The sequence below is a fragment of the Onychostruthus taczanowskii genome, unplaced genomic scaffold (assembly GCF_017590055.1).
Source record: "Onychostruthus taczanowskii isolate IOZ18803 unplaced genomic scaffold, ASM1759005v1 scaffold4, whole genome shotgun sequence".
In the NCBI taxonomy this organism is placed as follows: domain Eukaryota; kingdom Metazoa; phylum Chordata; class Aves; order Passeriformes; family Passeridae; genus Onychostruthus; species Onychostruthus taczanowskii.
The window spans coordinates 3,655,248-3,679,273 of NW_024501459.1; the positions used below are offsets into that span (position 1 = coordinate 3,655,248).

At 35.8% G+C, this 24,026-nt stretch overlaps 1 protein-coding gene across 1 annotated transcript in view; it reads left to right on the top strand.

Annotated features, from left to right (window-relative positions):
- The window catches only part of RP1 (RP1 axonemal microtubule associated), a 162,759-nt gene that overhangs the window by 104,268 nt on the left and 34,465 nt on the right, over positions 1–24,026 (top strand). Inside the window, 8 exon segments of the mRNA XM_041412898.1 lie at positions 2,504–2,655; positions 5,437–5,515; positions 7,050–7,181; positions 7,638–7,819; positions 8,355–8,441; positions 12,099–12,231; positions 14,253–14,392; positions 18,794–19,046. Of these exon segments, the coding sequence (XP_041268832.1) occupies positions 2,504–2,655; positions 5,437–5,515; positions 7,050–7,181; positions 7,638–7,819; positions 8,355–8,441; positions 12,099–12,231; positions 14,253–14,392; positions 18,794–19,046 (1,158 nt within the window).

Sequence of the window (24,026 nt, forward strand, 5' to 3'; positions counted from 1 at the left end):
TTAAATTATTTTAAAAAAAAGTACTCCCAGTTGGAGTCCCTGAAGCAAATACTACTGCAGTGAAACAAAGCTACCTTTAAGCAAACAGATTTTCTCAGACATCATCCTCATGAAGTAAAAGGGAAAGAGGAATAAATACATTTCAGAAGTTTATTGAAATGAGCACACTTTTATTAGCAGGCTTATACAGCCCTTATTATTTAATAAGTCCTTTTAAATATTGGTGTTACAGTCTATACCAACCCACTCTTTAAAACTGTTAATCCTGTTATGGGACCTTTTTATTTTAGAAATAGAAAGAAATAGCTATATAAGATGTCACAATATTTTAATTCAGACCTTTTGATTATAACACTCAACATGAATAGCACCAACTTGTGAAAAGAGCTGTAAGAAAAGCTTAAAATAAATATCCTCAGAACACTTTTTTTTTCCCTCCCTGTTTTCCTATCACCTACGCATAAAACTAAATGACAGCTTTAGCTTCTGGGTTCATTGAATTATTCTTAAACCTACTAGAACTTTCTCATAATTATAATATTTGTAAAGAATGCAAAGTTTGCTTAAATAGACCATTTTTATCTTGGAAAAAATTTGATTGAAGAAGAAAAATATACTGAGAATATCAGACATTTCCAAGATGTATACTCAGATATTCATGTATCCTATGATGTACATTACACTGAAATATATGTTTCCAGACTTGAATAATGTGCATTTCCATGCTCTCTGGCCTGTACTGTCAGCTGTGAAACTGAAAGTGCTTTGTTTCTCCTTGATTTCATGTCTCTCTAAAGCACCACTCCCATCCTTTGCACACCAGAATTGCCTGGGAGAGCAGATGTTGTAGAGCCAGCCAAGTTCCAGGGAGGGACAGGAGGCAGAGTGAGGCTGGAAGACTTTCTCCAGCATGTAAATGTCACATAGTCTAGATGTTGTCTATGTTTTACTGCTACAGTGATGAAGGCTGTGGGAGAAAGGGCTGATAATTTTTGGTAGTCAAACATAGCTCAGGACTTCTAAGACGCTGGATTTTAAGGCTGCTCAGTTCTTAAAAAAAAAAAAGTCTTAGTGTTTGTGATAAAAAAAGTTCAAGAGATAATACAAATGTTTTCAGATACATTCTTGGTACATGTGCATTGCTCATCACCTGCATCCCAAATGTCACTCTGCATTTTACAGTGGAGAAAAATGTTGCCCTTATAAAAATATTAGACACTTGTTTTACAAGCATGTGTTGCTACAAGAGGATAGCTTTTATTCTTAGGCTGAAGAAATTATGCCTGAAGCAGAGGAACATTTAGACCATCTAAATTTAGACTCCTGAGTTCTAGCGTTTATCTGTAGAATGTGTGGGAACCCATCAGAGGTGTTTTCTATAGCACCTGCCTTCCCCTGCTGGCTACATAAGGATCTAACATAGCCACCAAAGTTAGATTCCTAAATCGACAGTACCAGCTCATAACACAAATGAGCCCAGACAAACACACTATGCAAATTATACTTACTATTATAATCTGAATTAGAGCACACAACACCAGAAGGAAAATAAAGTCTATCCCCCAAAAGCCTTTCTTATTCTGTCCTGGGGTTCTTGTTGCTAAAATGATGCAAATAAGAGTGAATATTGAGATTGTGACCTGCTTCTGTTAAGTGTTTCTTTTTTCCTTGTTTCCATAAGAAACTCAGGGGCTGAAATAGGTCATCTAAAAAGTGAACCTAGGAGATTTCCGTGAAGTTTGTTTGGCATGAATTCAGTCTGGTCTCATCTGCATCTCTTCCCTATGTATTGTGACAAAAAGAGGCAAGGAAGCAGAAGATTCATATAGGGGACATAGGTGTCCCTTCTAATCTCTCTACTAGGACCTCAGCTGAGAAACTCAGGAATGCTTTTCCTTAAACTCAAAATTCAGTTATCTGACCTGGATTTGTGGGCTATTATATCATTAATGGAGGGTTCTTTGGAGAATGATACAAAATGTCAGGAGGCTTTCCTATTTATGTGTTAAAGCTGATGTTGAAAGAATTTTTAATTCATTATTTTTGATTCATATTAACATATTTTAAGAACTTTGTGGCAGTATAATGGTCTAACTAGTGATAAATAAAAATAGAGGGAGGAAAAATCAAAGAAATGTCAGCAACAATCTTAGAAAGAAAAAATTAGACTTTCAGAAGGGAATACAAGTATGGTGTTTTTTTTCTTAAAAATGAATTTCCTACATTATAGGGAAGGGAACAGCACACAAGAGATCCTATGCCCCAAACAGCAACCAGTGGCACTTATTTTCTGGGTGTGGTGTTAGAGCAGAGCAAATCTATATTCTCTAGATTGCCATCCTGTTATGCAGCAGGAATGTGTTTTGGTTATGTGTGTGTCACCAGAACTGAAGAGACCGTGTTTGGTGGCACAAGAACTGGTGTATAATGTGGGCGTCAGGCAAGATGACAAGTGTTTTCTTCTGCTGACTTTTTGGGTTTATTTTGTCTATTTTTTATGAAGTTGTGGAGTATGAAATCCATTTGCACACGGGAGACTTGAAGAAGGCAGATGCCACTGGAGAGGTTTATCTTCGTATACAAGGAGAAAAAAGTGACTCAGGGAAGACATGGCTTAACTCAAAAAACAGCCTGATCACTTTTGTTAGAGGGCAGGTAAAATAATGAAAAATGTAACTGAATCTGTGAGTGTCTTTTTGTTAGAACTTATATTTTCAGAAAGCATTTCATGGATAGAGTATCAAAAATATTAATGTTTTATATGCCATATATTGATTGTCTCCATAGCTAACATAATGTTTTTAAGCATCATCACTGTTGTGTTACAGTAAAAGAGTTAGGGTGATAAATTAATTCTGAATTAGACTAAATGACCTCTAAGAGTTCTGTTTTAATATTCCTGACTGGAATATTAAATAATTCATATAATAAATATAATTTAATATAATGACTGGAATATTAATATTAAGGCCAGGAAGACATCACTGCTTTATTAAAATATGCCTGTTTTTTAGAAGTGATAACATTTCTGTAGGATAACTTGCATTTGTAGCCCCTCCATCTAAAGTGGTCTATGAACTTGTTAACTTTCCTGAACACTGTCAGTGTTCCAAGAAGACTCTTAGTTTTTTCATGTTTCAAATTTTTCCACCCACTTCTTGCTTTTTGGTAAACATATTGTTTCTTTTTGAGATTAAACAGCTTTTCCTAGAAGAGCAATTCCTTGAGTAGTTATTGGCAAGAGAACAAAGTAACTAAAACAGACTTCAGATCAAAAGGAAATATCTCTTTCAAATCAGAAGAACATGTCTAGCTGATACCTTTTTAGATCCTAGTGTTTAGAATTTCAGCTTGAATTTTTTTTTTTGTGTTTTTTTTTTTTTGTTTGTTTGTTTTAAGGAAATAATGAAATGAGGTACCTGGAAATCTTATTTTAGGGAGGGTGAGAGAGAGTGTTTCACTCTTGCCAGCCAGCTGAGTGTAGTATCTTCTCTGGAGCAGAAAGCTGGAGAAATGTACTTGATACATGCTTCATTTATTCTTTACACATACCTGTGTTTATTTTATCTGCTTTTCTTACTACTTTTAAAGGTTTTAGAAGATACAAGGTTTTTGTATGAAAAGAAACCCAGATCTTAGTCATTATGTCCTCTGTATTTTCTTTCTCCATTGTGGAAGAGAATATGCATGCCCAAAGTCATGCTCATCAGGAACTGATCAAACTGGTACCTCAGAGTTCACAAGTTAAGTCTGAAAATAATGACAGGATAATAGAGCTCATCTTTTTTGAAGGAGTCATGTAGGAAGTTGTATAGATTAGTCTTTTTGATGATAGTAGAAAATAGTCTTGTGTAGTATGTCTTGAGGATAGTGTCAGAGAAATCTGAACAGCAAGACTGCCTGCTACAGTGGATAAGGTATCAGTACAGACCGCAAGAGCGACAGATTCCTGTTTCTTTCAAAAACCCAAACTGTCCCAACCTTTTAAAAAACTCTTTATTTTATAAGAATATCATACATTTTTGCCAAGAATAAAACTTGTAGAAAGAAACCTGAACAATAGCACTTGACTTCTGTGAATACTCATTCCTGTGGAAGTACTACTCATCTGCAAATTCACAAGGATTTTTCTGCATAATCCAGATTCTGTGTCAGTTCTTGAACAGGCTTGTTCAGACTTCCTAAATCCTTTCTCTGAAATTCTAAAGGGCTTTTCTATATCCTGGGCTATAAGACCCTAATCTTCTTCTTATAGAAAGGGTTTTGAGTTGCAGCTCTTTTGGTATTCACTCTGTTGCAGTCCTCTTTACTCCAATTTACTCTCAAATGATGAATGCTCTGTTTTAGTCATTGGTCTTTTATTCTAGATGATTCTTTTGATCAATATTATTCTTACAGACATTGAAATTCTGCAACTGTGTGACTATGGGAACAGTGCAAGAGGTTTATTATTTTTTTTCAAACCCACAAACTAGTCCCCAACTGTTATATTCAAACTTGCATTTTCTACCCATCTTCTCCAGACAACTGCTTCTGCGTTCAACAGAATAACTCATGAAGTTATAGCTGTAGAGATTTAATTTTGCAGCTGGTTTCTCAAAAGATTAGATGAATCCATTCATAAATAGTATGTTTCCAAACCTCATTTCTTCAGGCCCAGTTAAAAAGCCAATGAATATGCATTTTAAGCAACATGTCAGTGCACATACTTATGTGAGCTTTCCCAGAGATTATGCAGATGACTGTTCAAAGAAGAAGACAAGCATATATAGGCAGGAAGGTGAATAAATTATAAATATTTATGGTATGGAAAAAAGGAAAGACTCCATGAAGACTACTGATCATTCAAGTCTGTTGTATGTAGAAAATTTGGCCTATTATAGAGATGATTTCAAGGTGACAGCCTTATCCCCAAAAGCACAGTGGTTGAAATCTTCACAGATACCATTCACTTAATTCCCATTTATATGCCTAATTCCCACTAAAATAATTGTGAATTTTAGTGAAAATGAAATTGCTCCAGACTTTCAGAATTATTAGACATTTTGTATTTATCAGTTTCTTTGCAAGTTAGGTTCTGGACCAAAGTAACTTTCAACACACTGGGATTTGTTTATTTCAGTCCATGAAGGTATGAGAAATGAGAACTTTATTGCTAGTGTGTGTATCTGATTTTTCCAAAAATACTTCCTACTAAATACAGAGGCATTCTGAAATTCATAATTCCTAATATCAACTGGATAAGAAAAGATGAGCTACAGTACATAATATTGAATTATGAAGTCAAACACAATTAAATGGCATATATGAGATAAATTTGCTTCTATCAAGACTCAAAACAATGATCAGACACACCAGGCTAAACTGATAAATACTCAAAACCAGACCCCTATTAAGTTTAAATAAAATATCATTTTGATTATTTCCATATTGCAGGTGGATATTTTCAAAATCAAATCTGTATACCTTGGCAAGTTGAATCAAGTTTGTGTTGGATTTAAAAGTCTAAGAAAAGGTTGGTAATTTTTTTGGTTAATGTAAGGTAATAATGATGTAGATTATTAGATTTAAGTGATCCTAGTACTTCAGAAATGTCTTAAATATAACACAAAATTGTTTAAAAATTTAGAAAATACGAAATTGATGTCCATTGTCTGCTGTTCATTATTTCTTTTGGATTAAACATGTCAAGTATCCAGATACAGCTTGGTTTTACTAAAATGTGCAAGGGATTCCAATGTTGTGACAATGTAAAATTATAAAATTATATATGCAATTGTTCTCCATTGAAATTTCTATCTTTTTATAAGAACAGCCAACAAAGCTTTTGTTTTTCATGAAGCAGTATATATGCCATCATGCTTTTGAAACTTTTGTAAATATCGTCTTCCTGTACATTTTTAGATGATGGATAAGCCAAAAAAAGGAATTTATTTCAGGGCTATGTGCTTCTATGTAAAGATAAGAAGATAAAATTGGTTCATTAGATTGAGAAGTTGAACACAGAAGAAAGGGTGTTCTGGCCCCACAGGTTCTTTCCTTTTAATCCATGCAAAATATTTTTTTAGGGGATCCTGCATGTGTGAGGTTGACTGGCAGATAAAAAGGCTGTATTTATGCAACATTTTTTCTCATCCTACAGCTGACTCCAAAGCAGCTATTGTAGCTAAAAAAAATTTGCTTATTTCTTGAAAATAAATACCGACAGCAAAGAGAATCATGAATTGGTATTTTATTCAACCCTTTGGCTACAATTTTGGCCCATCATTTTTTAAAGACAACAGAATAGAGATTCTACAGGTATTTTTACTCCTGCAGGATAATGGTGATAATGGAAATTATTGTTCCAGAGTATGATAACCTGAGTCTCTTGTTCCTTTTTCTTTTCTAAAAAACCCTAAGATTACAAAATGACTCCGTAGGTTAAACTCGGACTCAGAAAAACAGGATGGGAGACTATTTCCTAGATGGTAACACTAAAATGAACAATCAAACTTTCATTCACTTCAGCGAGACTGGGAGTGTAACCAAGTTTACCAAGACTCAGAGATCTGACTCTACAAAAGCTTTGTTTCCAAACAACCATGGTTTCAAATCAAGATAAAACTAGCCGAACTTTGTTCCTCACTATATCTCCCCAGATATGAAGCTATGGGTTGAGTGGATTTTCTGATGGCTCTTGTCGTAGAAATCCTGATCCTTTTCCTATTAAGACATTGATAATATAATTTCCTAGTGGGATTTCTTGTGTTTAGAGATTGCATATAGAAGCCTTTCCATACCTTGAGGTGTAATAGATCATTACAGAAAATCTATCCCTACATTTAATTTCACAAGATCTATAAAAACATTGACTATTTTGGAGTGTAGTGGAACATATAGAAACAGATACACATAGTCAATATATTTTCAGAAGTTTTATTTCCTTAAAAAGTCTGTCAAAAGAAAACCTTTTATTGATTTGAAGGTAGAAACTTATGACTGCATACACAGAATATTTTGTTGCTTAAAAAGTATAAATTAATAATGTCCTGTTTATTTTCAATCAGATGGGTGGTTTTTGGAAAAAATTCTTATAAAAGAAGTCTTCTACCCTTTTTCTACACATGTTTTTTTTCACGACGGATGGATCAATAAACGCTCCAAGGAAGATTTTGTAGAAGTCGCAATTCCACTCAAAGGTAATACAAGCAGAAGTGTCCTTCATTGCCATGAATCACTCCTGCATGGCAGAGAAGTTCACAGCTGGTGTAAGGTTACATCACACAGTAGGAAGAATTTAGCATTGGTACCACAATGGTGAGGGGCATGGGCCTGGACCAAGGTGAATCATGCCTTCTGTAAACAAAGGGGACAAAATTATGCCTGGGTTGGAGAAATTTGAAATGGCAGTATTGAAAGATTCTCTTGGAACAATACAAAGAGAAGAGGCATGGCCTCTGTATGAGTGTGACATGGATCCATGAGGCCACTGGCTTGGTTTTCTTCCACTCCACGGGACTAACATGAGTAATGAGGGGTTTGTGGCTTTGTTGCTGAATTTCCTGTGCTACATCCAGCACTACCAGGCAATGTAATCTTTTGGTTTATACTGCCTTATAACAGATATTGCTCTAAATATTCTGCTTTTACTGCAGAAACATCTGTGGCATCTCTTCCTGTAGAAAATTTCGATACAAAAAGTAGAGGACGATGGCAAGCATGGGTGCACTGCACACAAGTCCCAGAAGACATTCCTAACATTCAAGTTGTTGCATTTGGAAGAAAAGGGAAATCCCCTGCACAGAAAGTTCAAAATCTAAGTGATATTCCCTTTTTGGTTGGTTTCTTTTCTACTTCATACAAGTCTTACCAAATAGTTTCAGTAAAATAAGAATTGTAGACAATATGTATGACATTATGTGTACTAGTTGCTTGTCAGAGTTAATGTTTATACCTCTGTGTCTGAAATAAACACAGCTTGGAAAACTTCTCACTTGTGGCCAAAACATGTCACTTAGGAAAACTCTCTTGAGGAAATGCCAAATTTGATGTGAAAAACCTCATTAACTTTGAATTAAGTCAGGGGAAAAGAACTGGCCTTGAAAATACAGAATTCAGTTGTACATTTCCTTCCTTTTGTTGTGTTGGCCTATGCTCTGCAACCATTTCCCTCAGTAAAAAATAGACATAATTGATAATACAAATGTAAGTCTGAATTAACTTGCACACTTAATAGGACTTCCTCATCCTAACACTAACCTCATTGACTGATATTATTAAATGTTGTATTTATATTTTTGGGGGGGTTTAAAGTATGCCATGCAAACTGTTGCAGATGACATATAGTTAATTATTGCTATTTTTTTTAACAGTTGACCACTGGTGATATTGGAGATATAACAAAAATCTCTTTTGTGTTATGTGGTCCATCCTTGAGAAGGGGAATTAAACTTCACAAGGTATTCCAAATATAACACATATAAACTTGCAATAGTTTTCAACATAACAGTAAATAACTTTTGTTGAGACACAGATGGTCTCAGTTACCTGGTATCTACAGATGACTGCCTACAGCTTGCAGATCTCTTTGTGGGCAGCTCGATCTTGTTTGCACCTGCTGAAGTGCATATTGCTATAGCTCTTCACTGGTGTGCAGTGATGCACAGTTCATCCTTACGTGGAAGGCAGTGTTTCCTTCTGGTGTTAGGAAATGTTAATTCCTACATGGGCATACTGACAGTCTCCACACAGAACAACCCACCTGTGGGAGCCAATTAAGATAATATTCAGTGTCTATTCTTTGCAATATGGCCATCAGTGGGCCTCAAACCTCTGACTGGAGTTTAATATGTCTTTAAGAATTCTCATAAAAAGGAATGGAGAAAGGACTTAATGCTGTCAATCTTAAAATAGAATTAGAATTTAAAAGTATCCTTAATACTTAATTCAAGGTTAATTCAAGGAAAAATTGTGTCAATGAGCTCTGCCTATAGGCAAGGGCAAAAAGCCCCACCGTGGACATAGCACTGAATTAATCTGAAGTAAAAGAATGGTTTCTTGAACTGTGCCACAGAGTCCCTTAACCCTACTATGGATTTGAAAGATCAAGGTGATTCCTTAAATGCATAAAGACTCCAGAAACTGTTCTGATGGGAAATGCTAGAGACAGCTGCATTCCAGACTAAAATGTGAATGGGCTTGTGGCATTCAAAGGAATGTTGAGTCTGAATTTACGAGTTCCTCTGGGGACAGAGGAGGTGTTTATCTTACATTTCTACCCAAACGTGTTCTGTGTCAGTTAATATTGTACTCTCCGTTTAGGCTATAAAAATGGAATGAATGGGTAAGCAAAGCTAATTTCTCATTTTAAATATGCATCTCCAGGCCATTTGATAAAACATTCAAAAAATATTTTGACATTATGTTTAATATATCCATTATGTAATATAAGAATTCAGCCTCCAGACCTGGTGGCCCAAAACATGGCAGAAAATGCGTAAATGTAATAGTTTGCTTTCTGCTTTCTTTTCCAAAACAACCCTGTGCAGCTGGCACAGGGTTGTTTTGGAAAAGAAAAAAAGTATCTGAAAGTACAGAAAAAAAGTGATTTTTTTCTGTACTTTCAGATACTTCACAATTCATTTAATAATTGGTTTATTAGTATCTATAAATTGTTACAATCTACAAGAAGTCAATAGGTTGCTATCAACCTAAGTAGTTTCTTGCATGCATGTGCAACCAACAACACAAGCCACAATCACCTCTATTGCTTCTGCCATTTATGTGTTTATAATATTTAATACTAATTTATTAGTCTATTTATAAATTAGTTATTCCTGGAAGCATAATCTAACATGTAACGTGTTGGTCTCACTAGAGTAGGACTCTTACAGTGCAGAAAAAAAAGAGATGTTGTATAGAAACAGAAGAATAACAGGCAGTTGTCAGGATGCATAAGCTTACTATGAACCAGTGGTCAAACCCAGCCACAGCTAAATAAAATTACCTTCTTTGATTTCTTTTTAAGTGAAAGAAGTAATATTCAAAGTTCCAGGAATTTCTCAAAAACACAGATGAAACTGCAAAAAGGAGATAAAATCCCTACATTCATTTTGCTACTCTGTCTTCTCTATATTGATGTTTACAGTGTTCTTCCAAATACCAGAATTTTTCCTGTTATCTCATACAGTTTTCTGCAAAATTCTGTAGTGAATTATATAACCTTAGCTAAAATTTATGTATTTCCTGTAACTTCTGAAGATTTGTGTATTGTAGAATCAGCAGCTATTTCTTGCTCAAAAAGAGTTCCTGGTCTTTGTTAAAATAGAATACAAACCCATTGTTTACATTTGTTCAGAATACAGGAATATTGTATGATTAAGTTCACACTTAGATGTAGTCTTAGAACTAGCAAGAATTTGTCAGGTATGTTTTATTTTAAGGCCAAAATCTGCATAAATCTACACACCGCATTTTTACTAATCCAGTTTCTGCAGGCTGTCTGCCTGCATATGCAGGTAAACCTTGGTGCAATTTCAAGACAGATAGGAGTTTATAATATGTATTGATATTTAGGGTTGCACATACTCATAGAAGTTAGGGGGAAATATTTTTATATAAGAAGTAGTTATACTTTTAATATAAAAATTTTTGTTATTGCAAATGCAAAAAATACCTATTTTTTGTAAACAATAGGCTGCAATTTTAGTGGAATTTAATACTACCTAAATAAATCTACCTTTTATTCAAGTAATAATTGGTTTAATTCCAGAAATGGTTATGGAGTATTGTTTACTTTCATCTGGAAGCCCTGTGACTGATCTTGTAAATCACTGCACAGAATGAATGGGCAGTAATGGAAATTGTTAGGTCATTGCATTTCTAAGAACTCAAGGGCAACACAATCTAACAAAATTTTTGAGTGCAGATCTGTCAAATTCCCAATAATTTAGTTTATCTCAATCAATTATATAAATATTTATACATTTCAAAGCTTGCAGTTGAAATCTGCGTGAGGAAACCTGTACACAGGATTTCTAAACACTTGTATCTTTTTTCTGTATGATGAGCACAAAGTTTTGCTGTTGCAGCTGCTGTCAGTACTGGAAAGAAGTGACCACAATATTTTTGGGAATCCCTGTATAAGAATTCTTACTGTCCTAGTGAAATTACTTACTTACTTACTGTCCTAGTGAAATTAATTACTTACTGTCCTAGTGAAATTAAGTTTTTGTTTCTTTTTGTTTCCTTTTGTTTTAAATGTCTTGGGTATGCTATTTCTATACAAAGAGATCCTGAAGACTGAAGGAACCGTTTCTGGAAACTTGCAGTCATTAGCTATTTATAAAGTTCAATATTGCATGTAATAGCTACCACAAATGTCTCTGCATATACTTTATAGATTTTTACTCTGTATTTTATAACCTGACCTAGGATACAGTACATGACCTGAGTTGATCTCCTGTGAATCTGATTTCCACCTTGACCCTCTCAGAGGGGATGTGCGAGCTCCTAAGGCTGTGCTTCCTCAGCTGGTTTGGATGTTCTAAGTCCACACACTTGGAACCTAATTTCTTCACTCTCCAATAAATATTTAAAGCCAAATAGAACGAAGCTGGACCTAAGCTTGCCCATTCTATTGAAACTCATTCTTCAAATAACTTATTTCCACAGGCAGCCCTGAAAGACACTGGGCACCTCATTTCTGCCAACTTTGAAAATCCTACCTGAGATATAGCAAGACTCTTAAAAAAATAAAAAGTAGCAAAGTAAATGTTTTTTCAAAATGGGCATATGCTATTAAGATTGATGTAACTGTATTCATTATTTGACATTCTGACATTGCAAACACATGCAGGTCAATTTAAGCTGTATCTCTCTTTGGTTCTTTACAAATGGGTCCCATGCTTGTGTTGATATGCAATGAAGAATACACCTATAAACATCAGGCTGCAGAATTAGCAGCTTGAAGAAGCTGCTCTAACTGTTATGCAGAATCAGATAGCTCTTACAAATTGTGTGCAGGAGTAAAAGGAAAAAAGGTCAGTTTGTACTGATAGAAATAGGAAATTAAATAATTAAAATAAATTAATTTCTTTCTCTGATTCTACCTGCAGCTTCAGCTCAAAGACTTGGACACTAAACAAGAGCTGGGCTTTCACAGTGAAGCTTCATGCCTATTTGGAGAAGATGGATCTGAGACCGTGACAGAGCTTGCTGCGGTCAGGCCAGACCAGCCACCCCTCAGGGGTATGCTATTGTAATAAAAAATAAATACATGAGCAAATGCACGCACACACACAAAACTGTAAACTGCCTAGTAGGATGAACACAAGGCACAAGATTGCAAAGCATTTTATATATATTAAAACCCACTCAAAATTACTTTTAACTATTTGTTCAATAAACTGTGGGGTCACAGAATCACAGAATCACTAGGTTGGAAGAGAACTCCAAAATCATTGAGTCCAACTCATGCCATAACACCTCAACTAAACCACCGAGTGCTGCATCCAATCTTTTTTTGAACACATCCAGCTGTAGTGACTCCACCACCTCCCTGGGCAGACCATTCCAATACTTTATCACCCTTTGTGTAAAAAACTTTTTCCTAATATACAGCCTATATTTCTCTTGGCCCAGCTTAAGGCTGTGTCCTCTGGTTCTGTCAGCTGCTGTCTGGAGAAAGAGACCAGCCCCCACCTGACTACAGCCACCTTTCAGGGAGTTGTAGAGAGTGATAAGGTCACCTTTGACTCTCCTTTTCTCCAGGATAAATACACCCAGCTCCCTCAGCCGTTCTTCACAGGTAACTGGTGACTGGCCCCAGCTGGGTGCAGCATCATTCACCAGCACTGTCTGTGCCCAGCCATCCAGCCAGATCCTAACCCAGCAAAGAGTGCCCCTGTCCAAACCATGGGCCGCCAGATTTTCCATGAGGATGCTGTGGGAGACAGTGTCAAAGGCTTTGCTGAAGTCCAAACAGGCAACATCCACAGCCTTTGCTGCATCCACCAGGCAGGTCACTTGGTCATAAAAGGGGATCAGGTTGGTCAAACTTGACCTACCTCTCCTAAACCCATGCTGGCTGGGTCTGATACCCTGGCCATCCTCTAAGTGCTGTGTACAGGTATCTAGTTAAAGCATTTTCTTCTGTTTTAAAACAACTGACATGTATTGTTTTCACTAGACTAAGTACCAGTTTGAAAGTCTGAAAAATGCACAAAGCCCAGTTAGTATATTTGCATGGCAGTTTTCAGAAAATGGCTGATTTACACCTAATGAGGGACTAATTCACAGATTAAAAAAAGGCAGGTACAAAGTCGTAATGGCATGAATCACAAAGAGAAAATGCAGGGTTTTTTTAGGTTCTCTTCAAGCCCCATATCTGCCTCTGGAACCATATTTCATTTAATCATTGTATTTAAAATATGATAACATCTTCCTTTGTTCAGATTACATTTTATGAAATATGTAGAAAAGAATTCTCATTCATTACACTGTGAACAGAAGTCTCAGTTAAAATATTTAAAACTTTTTGCATGTAATATCTAACTGGAGGCTAGACTGCAAATGGAAATATATCTTAAGAGTCTGTTATAACATTCACAGAACCCATTAAAAATCCTCTGTCATGCTGCCTCAAGGAATATGTACTGTATAACTCATCAGACAAAAGTCATGGCAAGCCATCCTTTGTTGTGAAGAACAATAACAATGCATATTTGTATAAATAGCTGAGCCATTCCTGCTGAACATATTAAATAATGTTGGCCATAATTCTCAAAATATGAGATTGAAACACAGTTCAGTTGATCCAGAACAAAAAGTGCTTTTTATCATCTGTGTCTGTGTTTTTTCCTTGGTAAAATGTTAGAGTTGATAAATCCTAACTCGATTTAAGACTTGTAATTCCAACAAGAACTCCTGGTTTTTATTTTTTTTTTTTGTTTTTACAAAGCATGATAAAACCAGTCTGAATCTTTCAGGAGATTCCAGAATCCAGAAGTAGGATATTTTCTCCTTCTGTAATGCAAGCATGGATTCTTGAATTGATTAATAAAAGACATTTCATCCATAATGCTGTAGTGTGTGCTGTGAGATAGCTAGCAATCTATATGAAAGAGAAAATTGATGTCAATTCCTATAACTTAATTCCTTGGTCTTGAAATTAATCTTATACTTAAAATATATTGGTTTATAGTGTTTGATAATTACGTTGCTAATAATCTCATTTGGTAATGTCTTGTGTCACTGATTTTTCATGGCAGAAGTCCTTTACTTCATCAGTGTCCATACAGGAGCACTGCCTGCGTCAGGAACTGATGCAGATGTATTTATCACAGTATTTGGAGAGTGGGGAGATTCCTGCAAAAGGAGACTAGGGCACTCACATTTTGAAAGAGGGCAGGTTAGTACTGAGCCATTTTCCTTACATTTTTTTTTTAATGTATTTAATTTTCTTATTTTCTAATACAGTGTTTCTTTCCAATTATGAAATACCAGCATGGATGTTACACTGTGGTAATCTGTGGAAAGAATGTGTTACTTGCTAAGTATAAGCATTTAACTAAATTGAGATTCCAGTTTAGGAATAGTTTGAGTACAAATAAATCTAAAATCCACAAACTCTCAGTAAATGTTCTTAGAATCTGGAACTGCATCCAATGGTATATGAAATTCCATGGCTTAATTTTCACTTATTTGTGAAGCTAGTATAGAAATATCAGGGCTATTTTCTGTGACTGCTCCTTTAATTCTTTTTTTAAATCCACCCAGATAGAGCTGAAAGAAAGATTTTAAACATGTTAGCTACCATATGTTAATTAATCCATTTATCTGTTAAATTGCAAACAGGTAAACCTGGTTGTAAACCTAATTGTCTGCTCAAGATAAATCCTAGGAGAGATTTTCTGGTTAACCTTTGCTTTTTACCACATTAATGATTATATCTACACAGCATGTTCACCCATACCCTGAACTGAGAGCACTAGATCAATTAATCCTGTACAACTAAGCAGAATCCTCTGCATGTTTTCATACTGTTTCTTATACTCTCATGCCTGAGATGCCGTAACTTTCCTAGGTAACCTGTTCCACTGCTTTCCTAGCCTTGCACTTAACTCTTCCATCACTAGATTTGTTGTGTCTTCTTGAGCTTAGAAACTTAGAAACCAGCCATGTCATTTTGTTCCAGTCATACTCTAGTCATTGATACTTTTTCTTCCATGAATTTGTATAAATTCTTCTATAGACATATGGTAAGTGTACATAGTCTCCTGTTTCACTTTAATTGCACTTGACCTTCTACCTGAGTAAAACTAAACTTTCACATACTACTTCAATCTCATTCCACATCTTTCTTTGGAAAACACAGTGAATATTTTCTTCCATGTCGCTTTCTCTTTGCTTCTCCCTTGCTTTATAGAACTTTATCCTCTGTGCACTTGTATTGCTGCATTATTTTTTGCAAAGAAGAATGTCTCTTTAATCTTCCTACTTAGACTTTTCTGTATGTTGCTCTGACTCTCCAATAATACTTCCTTTTTTTTCAGATGCCATTTTTTTTTCAGAATCCTGCTGTCTTAGCCCAAAGTGTGCTATAGCGATACAGGAAGAGCTTTATGATGTTGATTGTCTGGATAATATTTTAAAAATACAGATTAATCCTTGGCATTTTTGAGCAAGGGCAACAGTTTATGGCAACTAGAAGGGTTAATCAAAGGTGTAAAGGCACATGGTCAGTGACATAATCTGGAAAAGAAGTCTGAAAAGAAATAATTCACATGGCATTTCATACTGGATGTTAATACAGAGCCAGTGATACAGCTGTTAGTGATAAAAAATTCATGGCCACTGTGTTGAGCTGCAGAGTGCTCAATGTCTTCCCAAGTAGTTCCTTTGTTTTCAGGAAGCAGTTTTTGTGCTGCAGACAATGAAAATGTTCTTCAGCTTAGGTATTTTGTGTGTTCATGTTCTTCATTGTTTGATGGGTTCCTGGGAAAGGGTTGAGCAGTGGAATGGCAAAATGTTCTGACCATACTGAGCTATTTAAGGTAATAAATATTAAAGCTGGTAGCAAAGACTGCAGAAGAACCTCATACACAGTGAATGGGTAATAAAATGGCAGAATTAATTCTTTGTAGCTAAATGAAAAGCAGTGGCTGTGAAGAGGTATAACCCCTTAAATTTGCATGCAAAATGATGGGCTCTGAAATATGGAAGTAGTAGGATATCATCTCAGTAGAAGCAAAACAAAAGGAAAACAGAAAAAAAAGTGTTTAGAAACTATTTAACAAAACAAAAACAAAACAAAAAAATCCAGCATCTTCAAGGCAGAAAACACAGTCATGCCTCCAAAGATGTTCACTAGTGTAGATGCATAATAGATGCTGTGTTTTGTTGATTCACTTGTTTTTAGAAGTGCAAGAAGAATGTCAAGGGATATGAAATATCTTCCATACAAAGAACAGTGAAGCAAACCTGTATGTTTAGTCGGGAAAAGAGATGATGAGAGGAAAGGTGAGGGAGACAAAAAATATAAAATGGCATAGAGAAAATAAACATTTCTATTTCTTTGTGAAATACAACAGCTCAAGAGCATTCAATGTGTACAGGTGGCAGATTCAAAATAAAAGGAGGTGGTCTCTTTCTCAATGTGTAATTAATACATTTTACTTTCTGGCACAAGATGTTGCAGATGGTAAAGACATATTGGTGCAAAAAGCCATTGCACATTGTCATGGAAGACAACTTTCCACTGAGGCTGTTAAGTGCAAAGATGTAATCTCTGCTCAGGCAATCTCTGAACCACAAATTGCAAAAGGCTAAGAGACTTTATATTCAAGAAGCATCTCTGTGTATTTGCCCTGTTTTTCAACTCTTCCACAGAAATCTGTTAGTGGTAGCTGTTGGCAACACTATATGAGATGGACTAGATGGATCTGCAATTTAAAATACTACAACCAGTCTTACATTCCTTTTACACAGAAGTACATCAATAAAAAAGTTGGAATGAGGTTTTAGTAAGAGTTTCTAAGACTAGAAGGTGAAAAGAAGGAATGTAAAGGGCAAGCTGTCTTGAGAGACAAGATTATGTCAGCAATATCCCTGAAAAATGTGGAATGGACGGGCAAAGAAAACAAAGTTAAGGAAACTTGAGATACAAAAAAGGAGATCTCTCTTGACTGATAAGAACATGAACATAAGGAAAAGCTAGGAAGACAGAAAACTTCAACCAAGTGTAAGAAAACAGATTAAAATGGGTTTGCAAAACAGTTTAAATAAAATGCTTTTGGCTTTCATTAATTGTACTTCCAGTAGTGTGTTTAATACAGTTCCAAATGTCTTTATGCTGAAGGGAAAAAAAGAAATGCAATGACATCAACCAAAAGTACATTCTTACTAATGCTGAGGGAGCAGACAATTTAATGTATTATTATGAGAATTCATTGGTAACAATGGGTGATTATGACCACTGTTGTCTAATGAATGTTAATTATTATCACAAAGAATGAAACTAATGATAGGTCCCTTTCTCAGTTAGAGTTAGCTGAGAAGGAACATGAGTGTTAGCAATACAGGATATTCCTCTAAGTCAAAGGTCATGTAGACTGACAGGAAAATTATATTTGGCTTGGAACTACAAAGAATAAAATTAAAAAGCAATGAGCGCTCCCGAAAAGTTATTTGCAAGATGTTCCTCCCAGCTAGATCTTATTTTGGGCTACATATACTTACATGCAGGGGTATAACTTGCCATGGTAACTGTTTGAGGATATCGTGGATATAACAAGGTATGAATGCTGGAAGTCCTAAGGCTGTGCTAGGAATAATAACTCGGATGTTTTCTTTTTCTGATCACATTGTGAAGAATAGTCTGACACAGGCAGGAGAATGGATGAGATGACATAATTCATTCTAAAAATCATCTCTTCCTTCATTGCTTTCTGGTCCTCATCCTTTTTCCTGCCTGGTGGCAAATTGGTTGGCAACAAATAAAAATTATAGCGTCTGTTTCTACTATCCATCTGGGGTTTTTTTAATGTCACCCACACACATGCCCATGTATCTACCCACCCACTTATATTATCTTGCACAGAACACATTCATTCTCTCACTCACATAATTTATTCATCCCAACATGCACTAGTGCAGCTGCCATGTAGCTTTTGTTTACTGGTAGCCGTAGCAGTATTTAAACAGATGTCTATTTACATCTGAGGAGCACATCAATTCTTGCCTGTATGCGTGTGCAGCCTTAGTTATAGTTTCTAATGTCAGTATCTTCCTTTGTTTGCATAGCCATCAACAGTATTTCTGCTCAGAGTTGAATAATACAACATTTCCTATTTGAATAATAGGGTGTCTTAAAATGTAAAATACTTGAAAATATTTCAATGTAAAATACCTTATCCAAACAGAAATTTAAGTTACCAGGTCTATCCTGATTCTTGAAGAACTCCCTTTGTTTCCTTTATGAGGGATTAGTTGAACTTCAATTTTCATGAGCTTTCTGTAAGTTTTTCGACCAAAGGTTTGTTTCTACCTGAAACAAGGGGATGTTTTTTGTAATAAAACCTGAACTGCAGTGATCATGATGAAGGCAAAATGTATATATTCAAGGATCCACACAGTTTCTGAACAGGTTCTCCAAATAAGAATGTCAGCCTATAACATCTTTCCTTATTCTCAGAAAAAGATACTTCAGCATTGAAAGGAATTTGTCTTTCCAAATGCAAACTTCTCAAGGACAGAAGATAAGACATACAGTCTAATCAGTTTGCTATTCTTTTTGCCTCTATCTTCTCAGGTTTGTGTCTCTGAAATGAGAGCAGTAGACCTTGGACAGTTAAGCAAAGTGCTTGTTGAGCACCATAATGCGGGTTATGGAGCTGGATGGTACCTCGACCAAGTTGTCATCCATGAATCAGGCAAGACTGAAGAACAATATGTATTTCTTTGCCAGCAATGGTTAGACAGTGGAGTTGGTGATGCACAGATGGAACGAACACTGAAACTTCTTGGAAAAGTCAGGAATGGAGTGTTGACAGGAAAGATTTATGGTAAGGTCCAGAATCCTCAAAACTCCTTCCAGATTTGGTTTTAATTGTAATCCATAATTTTGGTTATTTTGAAGGCTAAAACCAAACTACAGAAACAGTATAGCTTGAATGTGAACTGCCTTTCTCACACCTATTGTCTCTCCAAACACTTTCCTGAGATGGTAAATGCAATTACAATGCTCAGGGAAGAAAAACTAGAGCATAAGGGAGATACTAAGTGACAGAGGCAATGAGGTACTATGATTTTAGTTGAGGTTAGGAAAAAAGCTGAAGCAGAAAGAAGTAGGTTGTTCCATATGGCATTCAATGCAGAGCAGAAGGCTCCTGCAACAGTGATGAAATCACAAGAGATACAAAAACTCTTTTAGCAGAATGCGATTTTCCCTTATGTTCATGTATTTGCAGAAAGCATTTGCTTTTATTTGCAGTTTTCTTTTTTACTTATGTCAATGGCACAAGTTCTCACAAACAGTTAGTTGACCTGAAGTCAATATTCTATTCAAATTGTTTAATTGACAAACAACCAAAATTCAGAAACAACTTAGACATTGAAAACATGCTTTGCCAAGATACTGTAATTTTTAGCTCTCTCATGTGTCTTTCTTGAAGAGGTGTAAAATGCTGGTTTGGGTCCATTTATGAAAACTGAATCAGAACTGATAGACCAAGCTATGTAAAGTTTAACTAATCTGAAGGTGTGAATTTGCATTCTGTATCAGCCATTTTGTAAACCAATCTCTATTAACTTCCATGATCCTGCTTATTTCCTTTTATGTTCAGAGAATTTTATGCTATACATAATTGCAGATAAGACTAATAGATGATATCTTAATAATTAGTCATCATGAATATCTCATATCATCTAACAAAACAGAAATATATCTTAGTAATTAGTCATCTATAGTTAGTCCACTCATGAATATCTCATATCATCTAACAAAACAGAAATTATGGTACTGATACTACAGAAGAACAGAAAACCATGGAAATATTAGCATATTATGGGCAGCTAGAGTAGAGACAATTTCAGAACAAGAAATAGCTGTATTTCTCCACTGCAAATATTCTAAGTCTCTATTAAGTAGATTCCATAGGTGTCCTACATAGTCCATAGAGCGAGGCAGGTGTCTCCTGAGGGAAATTCAGAGAAGAAGCCTGACTGATCAAAATCTGTCACATCTTTCTTCACTGACAATATGAAAAGTGAGAGAAATCTTGCATCCTTTTTTATGCACCTTGATTAATGTCTGAATATAGTTGTGTAAAAACACTTTCCTTCCTTGGTTTCCCACACACGGACATAGTCCTCAAAAATCTGAGTAAAGATTTGATAATAATTTCAAGCCAATGTTTATTAATACTCTATGTATCTATTGAAAATAATTTTTGGTCTGGCTGTATAATAAATCTAGAATTAATATGACAAGTGAATAGAGAGCCTATGAAGAATGGATAAATAAAAGACAAGTCAGCAAAGAGCAATATACCTTAGGGGCAGAAACTACATGGATACAATGGAATTTACTAAATTTCATGCTAAATCAGATTTTGTAAGAAGAAAAAGAAGCAGTAATGGTTCTTCAACCCTTTACTCATTAAAGGAACCTTCAAAGATGAGTAACTATTCAGGAACAATAGAGTGCGGACTTAAGATCATGTAGGTATAATCCCTAAACAAATAGAATACCTAGTCTCTCTTCTCATTAAAGAACCATAATGCTGGTCAAGCAAAAAGCACTGTTGGAAGCAAAAAGCACAATTACTAATGGGATGAGCTTACTGGAAATCAGAAAATCTGAAACACAAATAGAACTTTGAGCTCCATTTACTCAAAGAATGAAAATCAGGGTAGTTGTTAGTCCAGTGGCAGATGCAATAGCAAGGATTTAAAACACTTTTGTGAAGACTTAACATCAGCAAACATAATGTCTCAATCTAAAGAATACAAAGCATAATGTAGGTGAATATTGCCCTAGTAATTGTTCACATGAAAATCTTTATAACACACTTTTGAAGAAATGAATAATTGAGACAATAGAGGCAAATAGGAAATGAGAAGGAATGCACCATCTTTACTAAAGGTAGACTGTAAAAAAATGATGATACAGAAATATTTTGCATAAGATAAATGTAATGACATTTAATCTGTCTAAATTCCTGTATTGAATTTTATTTTCTCTATGGGAAATTATTATGTAATCACAAGAAAGTGAAAAGTAGGAGTAAAGGAAGAATTGTAAAGAGCTGGAGAAGAGATAATGAATATGTTAATGAAATCTTTCGGTGCTACAAAGCTGGGAGTGCTATCAGGAGATGCAGAGGTTGTGTGATAAATTTTGAGAACTGAAGAACAGGAATTGAACAGAATTCTGTGGCAAGCAGCTTGTATACAATTAGGTGTAAACTCAACTAGCTATTTGAGCTCTCAATTCTGATACATGGTCCTAATTTTAATTGTTTTGGGTTTTTTTAATAATTAGGAACTAACTAGCAGCTAAGGGTCCAAAAACTGTATTTGATCTGTATTGCCATGTTTTGTAACAATTCTGCTACCCAAATTCATCAGCAGGAGGACTATAAGAAATACCTGGGTTTGTTATAAGATCACAGGATATTTTTTGAGGCAGTAAATGGCATGGCTATGGGGTCACTGTGACCCCACAGTGTATGCAGGCATTATTGGTGAAAATCAAAGTGGATTACTGGCTTTACAGAGAAACTGTGATATTTCACCAGCAATGCTGTGTGTAATTGTGGCCACTTCTGTCCAGAAGGACTGGATCAAGCTGGAATAGTTGTAAAGAAGACATGATGACAGAGAAAATGGCAATCCTTTGTTGTGAAAGGGTATTGAAAAAAAAGTGACAGATTCAGAATAGCTAATGAAATGCTCAAAATGGGCACAATAGTGTTCTATTAAATTAATGGTGGCTTACACATCAAGGAGTGAGAAGAGTTATTTAAACTAACAAAGTTGTCATAAAAATAAACGGGTTTCAGCAATCCACTAATGCCTTTATGAGAGAATGAAAATATCTCTGAGAAAGAAACAAAGAAAGATTAGATTTTTAGCATTGCACTCTGCATTGGGTTGACCCTGTCTGGATGCCAGGTGCTCGTCAAGGCTGTTCATCCTTTATCTCCTCAGCTGGACAGGAGGAAAAAAAAACACAATAAAAGGCTCATGAGTCAAAACAAGGACACAGAGAGATCACTCAGCAGTTACTGCCGTAGACCAAGACATGACTAGGGTAAATTAGCTTAATATATTACCAATGAAATTAAAGTAGGAGAATGAGAACTAAACCCAAATCTAAAAATGCCTTTCTTCCTTCTTCCTGGGCTAAACTTTACTCCCAATTTTCTCTACCACCTCCCATGCAGTTGTGCAGCAGGACAGGAAATGAAGCTTGCAGTCATTTTATCGTGTTGTCTCTATTGCTCCTTCATCTTCCACTCCAGGACGAGGTCACAAGAGATAGTCCTCCCCAAACTTCTCCGAAGTGAGGCCTTCCAATGGGCTGCAGCTCTTCCTGAACTGCTCCGGCATGGGCTCTTCCACAGGGTGTACTCCTTCAGGAGTAAACCTGCTCCAGCACAGGCTCTCTCCACAGGGCCATAAGGTCCTGCTGGGAGTCTGCTCCCATGCAGACTCCCCTGAGGTCACACCTTTCTTTTGGACATCTACCTGCTCCATTATGGGATCCCCCATGGGCTGTGGATGGATCTCTGGTCCACTGTGGACCTCCATGGGCCACAGGGACACAGCTGCCTCATAATGGTCTTCACCATGGGCTGCAGTGGAATCTGTGCTCGCCCTCTTGCACTGACCTGAGGAACTGCAGAATTGTTTCTCTTGCATTTTCTCACTCTTCTCCAGTTGCAATTGTGCAAGACTTCCCACCCCACTTACTTAAATACCTTATCCCAAAGGTGCTCTCACTATCACTGATGGCTCAGTTTTGGCTAGGGATGGGTCTGTCTTGGAGCAAGCAGGCATTGGCTCTTCTAATGGCTTCTCACAGAAGGCATCCCTGAAGCCTCCCTGCTACCAAAATGTGGCCATGCAAACCCAATACACTGTTTTATACTTAACTAAGGAGAAGAAAGGAAGCTGCTTTTAATTTGAATCTTAACAGATTTATCAGAAATTATACAATTTAATTTATGTGTCATAGCAGCCTATGGCACTGTACTATCCAACTGACATAGTCCTTCCATTCCTGGGCAGCTATCTGTATATTGATAGTTTAAGGCCAGGTATTGCAGTATTAAAGGGGTAAAATATCCTAGATTATGTCACATGGGAAGCAATAAATTTTCATTTGACTTCCATTTTTTCATAGATATCATTGGTTTCATTTACATTTAATGTTCATAGGCATGAAAATAGATTTAGGATTATTCATGAAGTCATAACACTGAAGTTATTTTAAATGATTTTACAGATGGTGAGTACTAAATTTTTGTGTCAACAAGTGCTGGATTTATGGCACAGATCCTCACCTGAACTAAAGCAATAAAGCTTTATTTGCATTAGTTATAGTAGGAGACAAAGACTTTCCTGTTGTGGTGAGTAAGATGAGGTGACTGAACATTCTGAAGCTGAGGTAGGAAGCTGGAGTTGATGAGCATAAACTCCGGGAGTCTCTGATTCCATTACTCAAAGTAAAACAATTTCAAAATAGCTATTTGAAATTATCAGATCCATACTTAATCTCACTTTGCATAAACAGAGCTAACTCATGTTATTAAAAATATTCTGCTCAATTCTTCAATAGCCTGGGTGACCAAAAATTCTGATATTCACAGGTTTTTAAAATTGAAACCATTACTTTGATAACCCTGTATTTTCCATATATTCTATTAACATTAATTAAAATCTTAAAGCTAGCTAAATCAGTGAGATTTTTTGGATGAAGTTTCTGATCTTCAAAACTGTCTTCTTGATTGAAATTTTAACCAAGTATCTGTCCCATA